Source organism: Zonotrichia albicollis, chromosome 10 (assembly GCF_047830755.1).
Source record: "Zonotrichia albicollis isolate bZonAlb1 chromosome 10, bZonAlb1.hap1, whole genome shotgun sequence".
Classification (NCBI taxonomy): Eukaryota; Metazoa; Chordata; class Aves; order Passeriformes; family Passerellidae; genus Zonotrichia; species Zonotrichia albicollis.
The window spans coordinates 38249795-38267652 of record NC_133828.1 but is presented as its reverse complement, the minus strand read 5'-3'; the positions used below and the strand labels follow the sequence as shown (position 1 = coordinate 38267652).

General features: G+C 50.3%; 1 protein-coding gene across 2 annotated transcripts; it reads left to right on the top strand.

The window, feature by feature from the left end:
* Positions 1-2664: 2664 nt before the first annotated feature.
* On the top strand, positions 2665-15490 carry ASB1 (ankyrin repeat and SOCS box containing 1). Of its 2 annotated transcripts, none has more exons than XM_074548856.1 (5): positions 2665-2907; positions 3316-3457; positions 5405-5707; positions 10666-11051; positions 12383-15490. In XM_074548856.1, the coding sequence occupies exons 1-5, from the start codon at positions 2841-2843 to the stop codon at positions 12514-12516; spliced, it is 1032 nt and encodes a 343-aa protein (XP_074404957.1). In that variant the 5' UTR covers positions 2665-2840; the 3' UTR covers positions 12517-15490. The 2 variants fall into 2 exon arrangements, with proteins under 2 accessions (XP_074404957.1, XP_074404958.1); XM_074548857.1 differs by lacking the exon at positions 2665-2907 and adding an exon at positions 2924-3225 and having other exon boundaries at positions 3311-3457.
* The last annotated feature ends 2368 nt before the right edge of the window (positions 15491-17858 follow it).

The window sequence follows — 17858 nt, the reverse complement described above, 5'->3', positions numbered from 1 at the left end:
TTTCTTTCTTTCTTTCTTTCTTTCTTTTCTTTCTTTCTTTCTTTCTTTCTTTCTTTCTTTCTTTCTTTCTTTCTTTCTTTCTTTCTTTCTTTCTTTCTTTCTTTCTTTCTCTTTCTTTCTTTCTTTCTTTCTTTCTTTCTTTCTTTCTTTCTTTCTTTCTTTCTTTCTTTCTTTCTTTCTTTCTTTCTTCCTTTCTTCCTTTCTTCCTTTCTTCCTTTCTTCCTTTCTTCCTTTCTTTCTTCCCTTTCTTTCTTTCTTTCTTTCTTTCTTTCTTTCTTTCTTTCTTTCTTTCTTTCTTTCTTTCTTTCTTTCTTTCTTTCTTTCTCTTTCTTTCTTTCTTTCTTTCTTTCTTTCTTTCTTTCTTTTTCTTTCTTTCTTTCTTTCTTTCTTTCTTTCTTTCTTTCTTTCTTTCTTTCTCTCTTTCTCTCTTTCTCTCTTTCTCTCTTTCTTTCTCTCTTTCTCTCTCTTTCTTTCTCTCTCTCTTTCTCTCTCTCTCTTTCTCTCTCTCTTTCTCTCTCTCTTTCTCTCTCTCTTTCTCTCTTTCTCTCTCTCTTTCTCTCTTTCTTTATCTTTCTTTCTTTCTTTCTTTCTTTCTTTCTTTCTTTCTTTCTTTCTTTCTTTCTTTCTTTCTTTCTTTCTTTCTTTCTTTCTTTCTTTCTTTCTTTCTTTCTTTTCTTTTCTTTCTTTCTCTTCCTTCCTTCCGCCACTTCCTTCCTTCCTCCTTTCTTCCCTTTCTTTCTTTCCTTCACTGTGACCCTGGCATTGAAGCAGTTACAACTGCAAAGTATTCCATAATTCAGCTTTTTTCCCTGCTGCTTGGAAGGTCTGGGAGGAACCTAGGTGGATTTAAAAGGTGTGGTGCCCCTCGAAAAGGGCATGGGAGGTGGTGGTGGTGAGACTAACCACTGGTTTTAGCACCAGGTGTAAATTATTCTCCTTTTCAGGCAAGGCTCCCAAGATGTCCATGTTTATCCAGGAATGAGAGGGAGGTGCATTTTCTTCTCAGTCTGGCACTAAATGCAACCACTGGCTTCATTCCAGGGAGTAAAAGCAGTGGATTAACAGGAGTTCACCCCTGCCCCCTCTTCTCCCCTCAGCCACGATCAGGTGAGAGGGAAGGAGAAGGAAAGGAGAAGGAAAGGAAAGGGGGAAAGGAAAGGGGCAACTTGTTTTATTTGGAGGACGAGGAGTGCAGTTGGGAGAGGATGGGGAGTGGGAGGATGTGTCTGCTGAGGAGGGGCAGTGGGAAATTTTAGTGAATGTGGAGGGGGTGGTTGAGGGATCCTCTGGAGCAGCAGGATTTATTTATGTATTCATTTATTTATTTATTGAATTTGAAGGGGGTTTTTTACATTACATCAGGTTTAGGAGCTGGAGGACATGTCTTGCCTAATGGGTGAGCCAGCATGTGTTGCTGTGTTGGATAATTGACTATTTTTAGACCCTGGAAGTCTCCTCCTGGTGGCTCCAGTTTCAGTGTGGATTGCCAACAGTCTGTGCCCTCAGCTTGGCACAGCTGGTAGGAGCTGTCAGGATATGCTGGACAAAAGGATTTCTCCAGACATGGAAAAAGCGTTTTCTAGGTCTTCACCGAATGGTGAATGGTGTGCAAATTTCCACTTCCTCACTGCAGCCACTTGGAGTGATATAAATTGGCAGAATTTAGTGCACTTCCCTGTGAGATTTCTCTTAAACACCTATGGATTCCCAGAGCTGGAGGCTGAGGCTGCACAGTCACTCCCTCTCACCACCACTGTACAAGAACTCATCAGGACAACTTGGGATGGGCTGCTCTTCACGTGCATTTAAGGAAAAGTTAAAAAAAATTAAAATAGAGAATCAAAGCATACTTCAGGAGACAAACTGCTGGAAAATATCCTGGGATATGATCTGTAAGAACTTTCTGCCTTCATTGAAGCAAGAACTGAAGGAACCTCAAAACCATGAGCAACTCCAGCTTTGTCTGTCCTGTTTATCCATCCTTTTATTCCCCTGGAGCTGAGGGAGCTCATTAAATGTATTCCCATTAAATGGGTAAGGGATGCAGCAGGGAATGGGATGTATCTGGCTGCTTTCCTGCCCAAAGTGGGGTACACAGAGCCTCTGGATGCAGCTGTAAATTTGGGTTAGAAACCAAGCCAGGAATTGCCTGGGTGTGCCTCACTCAGTGGTATTAAGGGCTGCAGGCAGGGGGAAGGTGGCAGTGCTAGAGGATCTGAAATTCCCATCAATCCCACCCCCTCCTGATGTTCCAGCAGGAACGGGTTGGATTTGCAGACTGTGCCTCTTTCCTGTGTGTTCCACGAGCCCAGAGTACAACAGGCACAGGAAACTGTGTTTGCTGCCAGAGCCTGGATGGATGGATGGATGGATGGATGGATGGATGGATGGATGGATGGATGGATGGATGGATGGATGACCACCATTCCCTGCTGCCACTGGAGACTCAAAAATGTGCACTTAGAAGGCTAGGGTGTGTTTTAAACGCCTGTAGAGCAATTATAAGGATATAAACCTGTTAGAGAGTATTCAAAGAAATGTCACAAAGATGGTGAAGGGGTGAGGAACAGCTGAGGGCACTTGGCTTGTTCAGCTTGGAGAGGAGGAGGAGGAGGTCTCAGCATGGCCTGCATTTTCCTCCAGAGGGACAGCTCCAATCTCTGCTCTCTGTGACTGGGACAGCACCTGAGGGAATGGCTGGAGCTTAGAGGAGGTTTAAATTGGAAATCAGGAAGAAGTTCTTTCTCCAGAGGATGCTGGCACTGCCCAGTCTCCCCAGGGAATGGGCACGGCCCTGAGGCTGCCTTGTTGGGCTGTCCTGGGCAGGGTTGTACCGCAGGATGCTTGTGGTTCCCTTCCAAGCTAAGATGCCGGAAGCTGCGCTGCGGGAAAACCGAGATAAGATCGGTGAAATGACCAGAAACGGGGAGAAACGAGCCCACAAAAGCTGCGGGAAGCTGTCCGGCCCTACCCCGCTATCTCGGCGGGATCCGCCGCGCCCTGAGGGGAACCAGCGGCCGGGCCGGGATGGGGCCGGCTGAGGGAGGAGAGGCCGCGGGGCCGCGGGGAGGATCCACCTTAAGGGGATCAGGCAGCGCAGCAGGGCCAATCAGGCCGGGCAGGGAGGCCGGGAAGGAGGAGCCGAGGGAGGGACCGGGGCAGGGCGAGAGAGCGGGGCCGGCGGGGCGCGATGGCGGAGGGCGGGGACGCGCCCGCCCCGGGCAGGTACCGTGGGCAGGGGGGTGCCGGGGGACAGCGGGGTCGCCGGGCTTTGCCAGCCCTTTCTGACCCGCCGTGTGCCTCTCTCCAGCGCAGGTCGCAACCTGAAGGAGTGGCTGCGGGAGCAGTTCTGCGACCACCCGCTGGAGCACTGCGAGGACACCCGGCTGCACGACGCGGCCTTCGTGGGGGACCTGCCCACGCTGCGCAGCCTGCTGCAGGACGAGAGCTTCCAGAGGTGGGCACGCCTGCCACACACACACCTTAAAGAGCATCCAGTGCCACCCTGGGACACCTGCCCCCTTCCCAGGGTGCGCCAAGCCCCGTCCAGCCTGGCCTGGGACACTTCCAGGGATGGGGGTTTCTGTGGGAGAGGTGTCAGGGAGGATGCTGCGCTCGCCGTCCTCACAGCTGCACCCTTTGGGGGCTCCCATCTCAGCCTTTTTTGTTCTGAGAGGCATCGGGGTGTTCTTCCCACAGCCTGCAGCTTTTGGGGGCTCCCATCTCAGCCCTTTTTCTTGTGAGGGATGTCAGGGGTGTTCTCCCCACTATTCCCACAGCCTGCATCTTTTGGGGTCTCCCATCTCAGCACTTTTTCTTGTGAGAGGTGTCAGGGGTGTTCTCCCCACTATTCCCACAGCCTGCATCTTTTGGGGTCTCCCATCTCAGCCCTTTTTCTTGTGAGAGGTGTCAGGGGTGTTCTCCCCACTATTCCCACAGCCTGCATCTTTTGGGGTCTCCCATGTCAGCCCTTTTTCTTGTGAGGGGTGTCGGGGTGTTCTTGCCACTGTTCCCACGCCCTGCACCTTCTGGGGGCTCCCATCCCACCTGTTTATTTTGAGGAGAGGTGATTCCTAGGATGCTCTCGCTGTCCCCACAGCTTTTGGTGACCCCCATCTCATCCAGTTTTTTCATAGCATGGTTTGGGTAGGAAGGGACCTTAAAGCTCATCTCATCCCACCCTCTGCCACGGGCAGGGACACCTTCCACTGTCCCAGGTTGCTCCAAGCCCTGTCCAGCCTAAAAACCCCCAATTCCAGAGATGGGGGTTTTTATGGGAGAGGTATCAAGGTGAGAGGATGCTCCTCTTTCCCCCAGATCATTCCCGTGGTTTCCCAGGAGGCAGATCTCACAGCTGCTCGTGAGGCTGTGGCAGATGTGCATGAACTCTTTGCAGATCAGGATAGGAATGCGATACCAGGAAGACGGGAGCCTACGGATAATGGGGAAAACATACAAAAGGGATTATAATCAACTATAAACCTGGAACATCCCATGTTACAAAATCTGCCCAGTGCTAACCCTGTGACTGTGGGGATGGTTAATTAATTTTCCTGCATCATGGGGAAATCTGCTTAGAGTGCTAAATGTCTCCCAGCCTCAAAAAAAGAAAAAAACAAAAAAGAAAAACATAGAAGGTGTTATTTCAGCAAAAAATGAGAACGAGCCAGCCTTTCTCTCTGCTACCTGGGCAGCTGGGGCTCTTGGGACCCTTGGGCTGAGGGTTTTTTGGGGGGAAAAAGCAGAGTTTGACAGGAAGAGGAGGGTGGGGCCCACAACTCCATTCAACAGGTGATGGAGTGAGCAGGGAAGTGATGTCTTTGAATTGGGAGGCACATATGGACCTGAAAGCTCATCCTGATGCTAACCTGGGACAGGGACACCTTCCAGGTAGCTGCAAGCCCTGTCCAGCCTGGGCTTGGACACTTCCAGGAATGGGGCTGGCACAGCTTCTCTGGGCTACCAGTTTGGGACATCTCCCTCTAAAAAGGGACAGAAGGGAGAGGCAGTTTTGATTTTTTTAATAGGTGATTTTTGAGGCGGGGTTTGTGCAGCCCCTGGCACAACTAAAGCTCACTGTCCAAGCACTGCTCTGCTTCACCTGTCCAGGCAGTATCTGTGAGGTGATTGAGAGGAGCTGCTAAAAGTGCCAGAGATCAGAGAATCATATCCTGAGTGGAAGGGACCCACAGGATCACCCAGTCCAACCCCTGTCCCTGCACAGACCCCCCAACAATCCCACCCTGAGCATCCCTGAGAGCGCTGCTCAAGCGCTTCCAGAGCTCTGGCAGCCATGGGGCTGTGCCCATTCCCTGGGGAGCCTGGGCAGTGCCCAAGCTCCCAGAGGGCACCCTCCTGGAGGGGATGGGGCTGCCCTGACTGTGTTTTATCCCCTCCGTGGCAGCCGGATCAACGAGAAGTCGGTGTGGTGCTGCGGCTGGCTGCCCTGCACGCCGCTGCGCATCGCCGCCACCGCCGGCCACGGGCCCTGCGTCGACTTCCTGCTGCGCAAGGGGGCCCAGATCGACCTGGTGGACGTCAAGGGGCAGACAGCTCTCTACGTGGCCGTGGTCAACGGGCACCTGGAGTGTGCCAAGATCCTGCTGAAGGCCGGCGCTGACCCCAACGGGAGCCGGCACCACCGCAGCACCCCGGTGTACCACGCGGCGCGGGTGGGGCGCGCCGACATCCTGCAGGAGCTCATCAGGTCAGAGATGGGGCTGCCTCTCCCTTGGAATCCCTTGGATTGCCTTCCCTCCTCACCTGTTCCCACAGCTTGCACCTTTTCGGGGCTCCCATCTCTGCAGCCTCCACGCCTCTTGGGCTGGAGAGGAGAGGTGCCCAAAGGGATGTCCTTGGGTTTCCCGTCATGGGCTGTTTGTGACGGTGGTCACAGGGGTCTTATGTTGAAGGAAGAGAGGGAGATCTGACTCCTTATTTCAGAAGGCTTGATTTATTATTTTATGATATATATTGCATTAAAACTATACTAAAAGAATAGAAGAAAAGGTTCTCATCAGAAGGCCAGCTAAGAATAGAAAGGAATGAATGATAACAAAGGCAGCTGTCCCAGACTCTCTGTCCGAGCCAGCTGACTGTGATTGGCCATTAATTAGAAACAACCAACATGGGCCAATCACAGATCCACCTGTTGCATTCCACAGCAGCAGATAACCATTGTTTACATTTTGTTCCTGAGGCCTCTCAGCTTCTCAGGAGGAAAAAATCCTAAGGAAAGGATTTTTCATGAGAAGATGTCTGCAACAGCTGTTCCCACCTGTTCCAATCCAAGTCTCCAGTTCTGAGCCTGCCATCCAGTCACATCCAAACCTTGCAATCCCCCCCAACTTCCACCACACCCCTGACTGGAGTTACAAGGGAGGTGGATTCCCCAAAAAACTTCTGTGAGTGCTGGATTTTCCCTCAGGCAGCACCAGCAGGGCTCAAGTTGTAGCAGGAGGCTGTGGGAACTTGAATTGCTCCTTCCGTGGCGTGCCCTGGTTATTCCTTCTTTTTAAATTTGGAGATTTCTATCCAAGGGATTGTTCTGGACAGGTATGTGGGCCATGGATGCCAAATAATAAGGAATCATAATGGGAAAAATGTAGGTTGTAGGGAGAAGTAGTGAAAGAGAAGAAAATTGAAGGAATCCCTTTGACGACCTCAAATGCTAGAAAATAACAAAGGGATTTAAATAGGAAAATATTCAAAAGCCTTGGGGATTTTCTTCCTTTTTTGAATTTTCATTCAAATACAGCTTGGAGGAAGAAGGGGAGATAATCCCCCCCTCCTTGTTCCTTTCCCAACAAGCTGAGAGGAGGGTGTTCCCATCCACACAGGCTTGTTGATACAGGGTTCAACTCGCTGCATTCCCAAAAATCTCCCCTGCTCTCTCCACCCAGGCAGGGTGAAATGTAGCAAATGGTATTTCAGCAGCACAGGGAGAGCTGGTGCCTTGATTTATGTGTCTGCTCCTTGGGATAGCTCACCAGCAATATTAAAAGCAAGATTTTGGACAACTTTCAGGATTAAAAATTAACTGGAGTTTTTCCAACCTCTTTTTATTAGGCAATGTCTCTCCCAAGGCTGCTAAGCTAATACCAAATTGTCAGATTGCCCAAAATTTCAAATATCTCAGAGTAGGGGTTTCAGAGATCTGTGCAGAGTTACTTAGTGAAAAATGCAGCCTTTATGTTACAGGGATTTTCAAAATGTTAGATCTACAGGATATGGGAGGGAGAATGCAACGAGGAAGACACTTTTCCTGAGATAGGAGGGAATATTTTGAGAGAACCTGAACCCAGTCAGGTGTGCTGCAGGTGTGTAAACATCACCTGGTTTGAAAATCCTGTTGGGATCCCTGAGCATTCCTGCAAGTGCTGAAGCAAGCAAGAGGTGAAATCCCATCCATGAACAGTAAATCCACACGTGGCTATGGAATGGGGATCCATATTGCTGGAAATATTTAGGGTTCTGATGCCAGGGTGTATAAATGGCATTCCTGATAATTTGGGATCGTGCTGTGGTGGGATCCACTGCTGCCTGCAGCGGAACTGAGGGTAGCAAGGATGAGAGGTCCTTTTGCCAGGCTAAAACTGGGGAAAAGAAAGCTGCCAAATCACCCCCATCCTTCAGATGCATGCCTGACCCTGCTAAAAGCAGAATTGGGGGGTTTGCTTTGAATTGAGGCCTTCCACTGAGAATTTTGATGGCAATAATGGGGGAAGAAAGGAATGGAATGGAGGGAGATCTGCTGTCTGCTCAGGAGGCAGCAGCCTTTAAACAGCCCTGTGGAAGTCCCAGAGCAGCACAGATAACTGTCCAAATGCTTGTGTAATCTGATTTTAAAGGGGAAAATACGCTTTGTGCCATTTGCAGCTCTTAGAGGAGTCTCTCAGCCCTTGTTCTGGCTGTGCTTAGCTGGAATGAGACTCTTGCCATGCTCAGAACTGCAGGATTTGGGGAAATATTTGTCAGATGGGGAGCAGTCCCCGCTGGTTTCAGCAAGAACTGTGCCTGCTTTGAGGTAGGATTTGTCCCCAGTTATTTTCCTTAGTTTTATGTGAGCTCCTGAAAGCAATATCTAGGAAAAACCTGGTTCTCTGAGTGCTCAGTTTGCAATGTGGGGAGAGAAACTGGTGGGTGAAGGAACCTTTTCTCCCTCTGTGGGTAGAACAGACAGTGCTTTGGATTAAAACCAGCTACTCCTTAGGGATTGTGCTGTTTTCCTCCTTCTTAAAACTGCATGAGAGGTACATGGAATTACTGTCTGAGGGAATCCCCAGTAGATTCCAGCCCCTCCAGCTCCTTTGGGAGCAGGGGTTTGTCACGGATATTTCGCTGTGGAGTGCAGGTTCCTGTTTCTGTTTCCCTGCTGTTTGGAATTGAGCGCCTGTGTTGCTTTTTTGGCCCGTTTTTGTCCTGGTAGGGAAAGTTATTTCAGCCTCCCTCTTCAGTGGAGTCATCTGGAAACATCCCTGCTCCCCAGGCAGCTCATTAGCATCCAGCATTACGTGGTGCTGGCTCGGGGCTGAGCCATCCCTGGTGCCAAGGCACAAGAGGAGAGAAAATACAGCTAAAAGTTCCTGGGTCGAGATAAGGAATGGGAGAGATAAGAAGTAGGGGAGATAAGGAAGGGGAGAGATCACTTATTAAATACTGTCACAGGCAAAACAGACTCAACTCAGGGGTATCAGTTTAATTTATCCCTAACAAAAAACAGAGCAGGGTCATGAGAAGTGGAATCAATCTTATAAAACACCTTCCCCCACCCTGTCCCTCCTTCTCAAGGGGGAAGCTTCTGAAAATATCACCCCTGTACCTTCCCACCACCTAAACCTGGCCATGCAAACCCAATCCACCAGGAGGGTGAGGATGTTGCTGCTCCTCCTCTCTCCAAATCCTGGGCTGTTGTGGGGAGGGAAACATCTTTGCTTCTGGCATATCACACTGTTGTCCCCACGCAGAAGTGCTGCCAGGCCCATCTGAGGGTAGGGATCACAGAATCTCAGAATAATGAGGTTGGAAGAGACCTCTAAGATTATCGAGTCCAACCTATGCCCTAACACTTCAACCAGACCATAGCACCAAGTGCCATGTCCAGTCTTTTTTAAAACACACCCAGAGCTGGTGATTCCACCACCTCCCTGGGAAGAGCATTCCAGCACTTTATTATTCTTTGGGTGAAAAATTTTTTCCTAAAATCCAACCTGTCCCTTCCATGACGTAGCTTGAGGCTGTATCCTCTGGTTGTGTCAGTGCTGCCCTGGGGGAGAGACCAACCCCACCTGTCTGCAGCCTCCCTTCAGGAAGGTGTAGAGAGCAATGAGGTCACCTCTGAGCCTCCTCTTCTCCAGGCTAAACAGCCCCAGCTCCTTCAAACATTCCTCACAGGGTTTGTGTTCCCAGCCCCTCACCAGCCTCGTTGCCCTGCTCTGGATGTGCTCAAGCATCTCGACATCCTTCCCAAACTGAGGGGCCAGAGCTGGACACAGCCCTCGAGGTGTGCCCTCACCAGTGCTGAGTACAGGGGAGGAATGACCTCCCTGCTCCTGCCGGCCACACAAAATCAGAGCAGGGTAATGAGAAATGGAATCAATCTTCAAAACCACCTTCCCTCCTTCTCAAGGGGGAAGCTGTGACGGCGTTCACAGGGGTCTCAGGTTGAGGGAAGAGATGAGGATCTGACTCCATGTTTCAGAAGGCTTGATTTAAAATTTTATGATATATATTACATTAAAACTATACTAAAAGAATAGAAGAAAGGTTATCCTCAGAAGGCTGGCTAAGAATAGAATAGAAAGAATGATAACAAAGGTTTGTGGCTCGGCTGTCTGTCTGAGTCAGTTGACTGTGATTGGCCATTAATTAAAAACAAACCAACATGGGCCAATCACAGACCCACCTGTTGCATTCCACAGCAGCAGATAATCAATGTTTACATTTTCTTCCTGAGGCCTCACAGCTTCTCAGGAGGAAAGATCCTAAGGAAAGCATTTTTCATAAAAGAGGTCTGCGACAGGAAGCTTCTGAAAATACCATCCCTGTACCCTCCCACCACCAAAACCTGGCCATGCAATCCCAGACAATCCACCAGGAGGGCAAGGAGCTGTTGGCCTTCTTGGCCAGGACACATTGTCGCAGACATCTTTTCATGTAAAGTCCTTCCCTTAGGATTTTTTGTTCCTGAGAAGCTGAGAGGACTCAGGGACAAAATGTAAACAATGGTTATCTGCTGGTATGGAATGCAACAGGTAGATTTTTGATTAGCCCATCTTGGATGTTTATAATTAATGGCCAATCAAGGCCCAGCTGTCTCAAGAGTCCGAGACAGCTGCCTTTTGTTATCATTCTTTTTTTTTTCTATTCTTAGCTAGCTAGCCTTCTGAGAACCTTTTTATTATTCTTTTAGTGTAGTTTTAATGTAATATATATCATAAAACAATAAATCAAGCCTTCTGAAACATGGAGTCAGATCCTCATCTCTTCCCTCATCCTAAGACCCCTGTGACCACCATCACAGCACATTGCTGGTTCATATTCAACCAGCTGTCAACCAGCACCCCCAGGTCCCTTTCCAAAAGGGATGGGCAGGTTCCAGAGGTTCTCTCTCCGTGTCCTTCAGCCTCATCCCTTTCCATTCCCAACCTTCTCTCCCTGGCGCAGGTACGGCGCCGACGTGGACGTGAACCACCAGCCGGCGTCGCGTGGGCCGGGGCAGGCGCTGCGGCCGCTGACCACGCTGGTGGTGTGTCCCCTGTACATCAGCGCTGCCTACCACAACCTGCCCTGCTTCCGCCTGCTGCTCCAGGCGGGAGCCGACCCCGATTTCAACTGCTGCGGGCCCATCAACGTGCAGGGCTTCTCGCGGGGCTCGCCCGTGTGCGTGCTGGACGCCGTGCTGCGGCACGGCTGCGAGCCCGCCTTCGTGCGCCTGCTCGTCGACTTCGGCGCCGATCTCAACCTCGTCAAGGTGGAGGCCCTGGGGCTCGAGGCCACGGGCAGGGTCAAGGTGAACGCCGAGGCGCTGGAGGTGTTCAAAGAGGCGAGGGGTGAGTGGGGTTGGGGCTCCCAGAGCGGTGGTGTGGGTGTGGGAGAGCGCTTTGGAGGGGTTGTTTGAGTTGTGTTGGTGTCCTCACTTCAAGTCCTCACTTCCCCCACTTCAGTGGGGTCTAACAACCTGACAAACAAAGCATTAATGACTTCTCCTCTCCCTCCTTTTCCCCTGTTGCATTTTGTACCTTTTTTCCTTATTTTCCCTTCTTGAGTCCTCCAGCAGCCCAACCTCTGTTACTCTGCCTCCCAGTTCTCTTGCATTGCCTTTTTCCTATCTGGGCTGGGTTTTGGAGCTGTGGATCACCAGCTCTCCAGAGCCACACAGGTGTGTCCCAGGTGTTCCTGTGTGACCTTGGGCTCTGGATCCAGGAGGGAGTTTGATCTGGACAGACTGGTTGGGAAGGAAAGCCACAAACAGTGGTAAAAAGGGGCAGGAGGAAGCTCAGATGGAGATGAAGTGCAGCACCTGGTGAAGGCCACAGCTTGACACCAGGGGTGCAAGTGGGGTTTCCCTCTTGAACTCCAGAGAAATTTCAAAGGGATTCAGGCTGTGGGATACAATTTACATCCCCAGGTTACTCAGCTTTGCATGGGCCTGGTTTTCTAGCCTGTCTGGGATTCTGAGGAGGGAGGCTCACACAAGCTGGAGTTCCATTAGGCCTGTGTTTAGGAGGCAAATGGGGCTCCTCAGGTGGAGCATATGGGATAATGGAGTGATGCCATGGAGGTCCAGTTCCTGAATCAACATGGGCACCACCATGTTGATTCAGGAGCATGTTGATTCATACCATTGCTGTGCTGAAAGAGCTCTCCATGGACTCAAAGGAAGCCCTCAGAAGAAAGTTGGGATGAGGCCTGAGCTGGCCGTCAGTGCTGTTGACATAATTTTAAAATGATCCAAATAGAACGGTGGAGTTGGAAGGGATCCACAGGGATCATCCAGCCCAACCGCTGGCCCTGCACAGACCCCCCAACAATCCCACCCTGAGAGCGTTGTCCAAACCCTCCTGGAGCTATTGGGGCTGTGCCCATTCCCTGGAGAGCCTGATGAGTGCCAAGCTCCCTCTGGGGGCAGAACCTTTTCCTAAAATCCAACCTAAACCCCCCTGGCACAGCTCCAGCTGCTCCCTCAGGTTTTGCTCTGATGGCCTCCGTGGTCTCCAGCCCTTCCAGCCTGCCCATGCAGTTGGAAATTGCTCCAAACCCAGGAGGTTTGACCTCCTCACAGGGCAGGATTTGTGCTCACTCAGCTCTCCCTCCCTGCCTCTGTGTTGCTGCTCTCCCTCCCTGTTTCCCCAGTAATGCTTCCCTGTGTTTTTCCTTGCAGGCCGCGCCCGGAGCCTCTTGTCCCTGTGCCGCATAGCAGTGCGGAGAATCCTTGGCAAATCCCGCCTGGATCTGATCCACAGCCTTCCCATCCCAGACCCCATTAAACAATTTTTACTCCATGAAAACAGTTAAGGGGCAGCTGGCTGCTTTTGGGGACAGTGTGACTTGGTAAATGAGTGCCCTGACAGAGCCAGGTGCCATTCCTGCCTCTTTTTCCTTCGTGGAGTGCACATAATTCCCTGCTCCTGTGGATTGTTTTTTCTCCTCCAGATTTAGGGTGCAGTGATTCAGTGTCTTATCTCCTTGGGGAGAGGCTGCTAAACGTGTGTGGGTGTTGCTGGAGCAAATACAATATATCCTGTAGCTGTTGGCAAATGTGTAACCTCTGTTACTGATCTGTGTCACACACACACACACACACACACACACACACACACACACACACACGCCTGGGGTCTCTGTGGCATTTCTGTGTGGGGAAAGTGTCCTTACTTTACTCTTTTTCCCATCAAACCACAAGTTCCTACCTACATTTTAATCCATATCCCATGGTAAGAGCAGAGAAAACCCAACCAGATCCACGTAATGGGTCTGGTTTTTTTTGCATCGTGGAAAAGGGAGAAAAAAGGGGTTTTTTTTGAGGAGCTGGGAGGTTTTGTGCTTCTAATCTCAGTGTTGCATCCAGCAGCCTGGGCTCCTTTGACTTCCAGTGCCTCTTCATGCCACAAACTCCCAGAAGAGTCAATTCTGCAGGGATTCAGCAGCCTTTTGTTGGGATCTCAGGGTCAGCCAGTGATGTGCTCAGTGCAGAGGAATCCTTGTCGAAACAGCAACTTTAGAAGGATAGAGATGATGATGCCTTAGGATCTTGGGAAAAATCTCAGGTGATAATTGGTACTTGCTTTAACTTTTCTGATTCAAGTAAAGTCACTGTGTTATAAGTTAATATTTTTTTTGGATGATTTTTCTTTGCTAGCTCTTCTCCCCACGCTCATCCAGCTGGCAAAGGTAATTTTCCACATGTGATCTTAAAGATCAGAGAATCCCAGCTTGGTTTGGGTTGGAAGGGACCTTAAAGCTCACCTAGGTCATGGGCAGGGACACCTTCCACTATCCTGGGTTGCTCCAAGCCCTGTGCCTGGACCCTGTAGGCCTCAATGTTGGTTCCAAAATGTTCTTTTCCCAGAGGCATAAATAAATGGAAAATCCAACCAAAGCAGAGGATGTTTCCAGACCTTCTCCAGGTGAGGTGCAGTGGATGTGGAGCTGTGGGCAGGTGAGGAGGGGCAGTTCTGCACCGTTCCCTTCCCAGGCCTGCAGCTGGTTTTGGTTTTCCCGTCGCTGGCAGCGAGTTGTGCACTGGCTTTATAGAGGTGTGAACATGCCTGGGCGATGCAAACAGGTTGTAAAGCCTCTTGGCACCTGGCTGGGGGATCCATAATGGTTTGCAGGAGCTCACTGCACTCCTGAGCTCCAGTGTGGTGGGGAGGCAGAAAATGAGAGACAGTGCCATGGGAACAGCTTTTGGGATTGGCTTTTCCCTGAGGATTTTTAGTTGGTTTGTAAATGGGGTGAAGGTGGTAGGATGGATGTGGGGAGAGCTGGAAGGACCCACAAGGATCATCCATTCCAGCTCCTGGCCCTGCACAGACAGCCCAGCAATCCCACCCTGTGCACCCCTGGGAGCATTGTCCAAATGCTCCTGGAGCCTGGGACCATTCCCTGTTCCTGTGCTGAGCCCCCTCTGGGTAGTGGTTCCACCTGGAAAGAGCTGCAGGGAATGAGCTGATATTCCTCAGTGGGAATGTCAGAGGGTGGCCCAAAGAAATTGAGAGCTTGGACTGGACTCAATGCTTGATGGAAGTCTGGTTTGTAATTAAAGCTGTTACAATGTTAATTAGAGATTCCACCCAAAGGATTCCCCTGAGCATGGCTCTCTCCTGGTCCAAGGATGGTTCTCCCTTGATGTAAGTCTGATCTCTAATTAAAGCTGTTACAATGTTAATTAGAGATCCCACCCAAAGGATTCCCCTGAGCATGGATCTCTCCTGGTCCAAGGATGGTTCTCCCAGCCCAGCAGCAAACCAGCCTGAGGTTCATCAGTGCCTTGGAGATGTGCAGAATCAAGGCTTTGGAGTGCCTGGATCGTCCACCCAACGTCCATCTTCACTGAGGGACTTTGCCTTTGGAAATGGCCAAACCTTTGGTTTGAGGGCCTGGAATGAGTCCAACCTGGGCACAACTCACATGAAATTAAGCTGTAAGTGCACAGGATTCTGTTGGAATGAAGTCCCTGTGGAGATTGGTTGCTGTGGCTACTTAAACCCAGCTTTGCTGAGCTGGTTTGATACACAGAGAATTTGGAATTTTCACTATAGAGAGATAATATATCTTGAAATAGATTCAGGATATTCATAGACTTCATTGTCCTGTCCTGTAGGGCAAAACCCTGCATCCTGTGCCTTACCCTCTCCTTTTAATCCCAGGAAACAATAGTCTTGCAGTATGAAATCTCAATAATTGATGCCTTTCTATCCTTTCACACGATATAAACTGCATTTCTTTTTGCCTTTGCTTGGACTTCACCATTCCCTCGTATGCAGCACAGCAATCCATTTGGTACAGGTGTATTTCCCATGTTGTCCATGGGACATGCTCAGACAACGTGAGTAAAAATTGAGCTTTGTGAAGCTGTGGGGTGGCAAATTAAACATTCCTGCAGTGTACATCCCATCCATTGAAAAATGCCCATTATATTTGTGCAGGATATATAAAGTGTGTGTGGCCTGGCCTTGCTGGAAGCTTGAATGAGCCAGAATAAGAAGATTTGGCAAATGCTTGAAGAACCAAACCAGGTCTGGAACCATCCAAGCTGCTCCAAAGCTGTCCTTTCACATTGACTTTCTTGTTTTTCTGGCTAGTGGAGAATTTCCAGGGCACGGGATGCTGGTGGCTGGGATGCAAATATAATTTCCTGCTCATTTTGCAAAGGGTGGGGGAAAGGCATCTGTTGGCTTGAAGTGGTTTTTTGGTTGGTTTTGGAGCTTCGTTTGTTTGTTTCTTATTCTTCAATCCCTGGAGTGAAGTAAAGCCCTTTTTACCCCAACTTGAGTTACAGCACCTTTTTAGCCCTTCCTCTTGCAGCGAAGCAAACTGCGGCAGGACACCAGAGAGGGGACAAAATGCCACTTCCAGAAGTGCCCAGCAGCACCTGTTGGCTTTTCCCAGGGTCAGCATGGTTTGGGATCAGACCTGCGGGCAGGTGGATCCACCTGCAGCCCGAAAAAGGAGCAGGATGGCTCTGGATTTGGGAAAGGCTGGATCCTGCCGGCCTCTCCCTGTGCTGCAGCCACTGGAGGGGGCCGGAGAACCGCGGTCCCTGCCTGGGGTTACAGGGACAGCGCCGCTGCCGCCTCCTGCCTTGCCCCTCCTGGGGGATCTTCAGGCCGTCCTGAATCTTTTCCACCCTCACACCGGGCTGAAGAGGGCTTTTTAAACCTCTCATTCCTGCCCCTGCTCCCTTGGTCGCTCTGGAAATGCAGCTCCTCAGTTTGGCATGCAAGTAGATGTAATGCCTCAAAATGTTTTTTAAAATTTTGTTCTTTTGTGGCATTTTCGCTGAAAAACTCCCTACTCTTGAGCAGCAAGAGTTTCTGCTGGTTGCTGTGTTTTTGCTGAGGATTAGCATGTGTACCTGAGGATTTAGTCCATGCAGCTGCCTCCAGGCAAGGGCACAGTCCCTTTTTTAGGATTCCTGCTTTTTTTCCTCAGGAGATGTTTGTCTGATCTGCTGCCAGTGTTTCCTCTGAAGGCAGAACCAGAGTTTTTCCTGAATTGGAAGAAAAGGATCAAATGGTGTGGAGTTATGGTGATGAAAAACAAAGCCAAACAAGCCTTAATCTTAAATTTTAACACTTCCAGCCTCGATATTATTCTAATTTGGAGTGTCTCCCTCCTGCCTCTTCATGCATCTCACCCCAGGCCACCCCAAGTTGGTACCCACAGTTCAGTGACATAATTTCTGTGCTGCAGCTTGGAACTGGAGATTTATCCTCAAACAGGAGAGATCTGTGTGTCTGAGCTGCCAGTTTGGGGACAATAAATGTGGAATTGTTTAAAGGAATTGAATGTTATTTACTTGTGCCCTTCAGGACAGACAAGCTGGGACTTCTGGTCCCCTCTCACTGATTTTCCTGTGTGACAGACTCACCTGAGAGCCTGTCCTTGCTTTTATAACAGCATTGCAACATGTTCCTTATTACTCACGCTCGTTAATCTCATTCTAAGATCTGCAGCAGCGAGGAAAATATTTCTTCTTGCACTGTGTGATGCCCAAATATTCACTCTGGGCTATGAGAGCTGACCAAATCTCTGGCAGTCTCAAAGCATTTCCTCTAGGATCTGTTGTTCCCACTCCCCAGGCGCTGCTGGGGAAGCCCCAAGTTATTTTACTTTTTATTGCTGTTGTTCTCTATCAGCTCCTCCAGCCTTGTCTTCCTTCCCAGAAGAGCTCTTTGTGACCCCTGCAGCTTGCAACCATGAAGAAAAAGAAAGAAAAGCGTTGTGAAAGAAAAAGAAGGAAAAGGTTCTTGTTGTCCCAGGATCCCTGGAAGCGTCCAAGGTTGGACAGGGCTTGGAGCAGCCTGGCATAGTGGAAGTTGTCCCTGCCCATGGCAGGGGATGGAGTGGGATGGGCTTTAAGATCCCTTCCCACCCAAACTTTCTGGGATTTCATGGAGAGGGCAGTGGCTGCCCAAGCCCTCCCCAGCCCTGTGCAGTGACAGGAGAGCTGCAGCCCCCACAGAGCTCATCCAGCACCTTTCCCATTCCCCCACCTGCATCCAGCACCTTTCCCATTTTTCCCTCTGCATCCCTCACTTCTCCTCTCCCCAGCCCACATGCCCTGCTCTGTTTTCCACCTCTTTTCACGTGGTTTGCTGCTCCCATTGTTGGTGCCTGGCAGAGGGCTGCAGTGTGCTGTTGTTTACAGGAAAGTGCTCTTTGTTTCCCCGGCCTGCAGCATCTGGTGTTTGTGAGAGGCACGGCGCAGCTTTCCAACAGAAACTCAGCCAGCCCCAGCCTGCCTGGCCAGGAGTCCACGTGTGCCACCACGGCCTTGCTCCTAAAAAGGCTCTGAAAACCCCAAAGTGAGACAAGCCAGGCTCGGAGCAGCCTCGTGGAAGGTGTGGAACGGGACGGGGTTTTTAGACCTTTTCCACCCCACAGCGCTCTGTGATTCCACAATCCAGCACGGAGAGATAAATGAAGGCAGGATGGGCAGGATGGAGCAGCAGAGCTTTGTTGATTTATGGCTCCAGCCGCCCCCCTCCCCTCAAGGCATCAGGATGATGGACGAGCCGTGCACGCTCCCCTCCCCGTGGCACAGGCTGTCCATGAGCTTTCCAAACATACCAGGGTGAGGTGATGCTCGCAGACACGGCATTCCCGCTGATGGCGCCTTTCCACAATCAGCT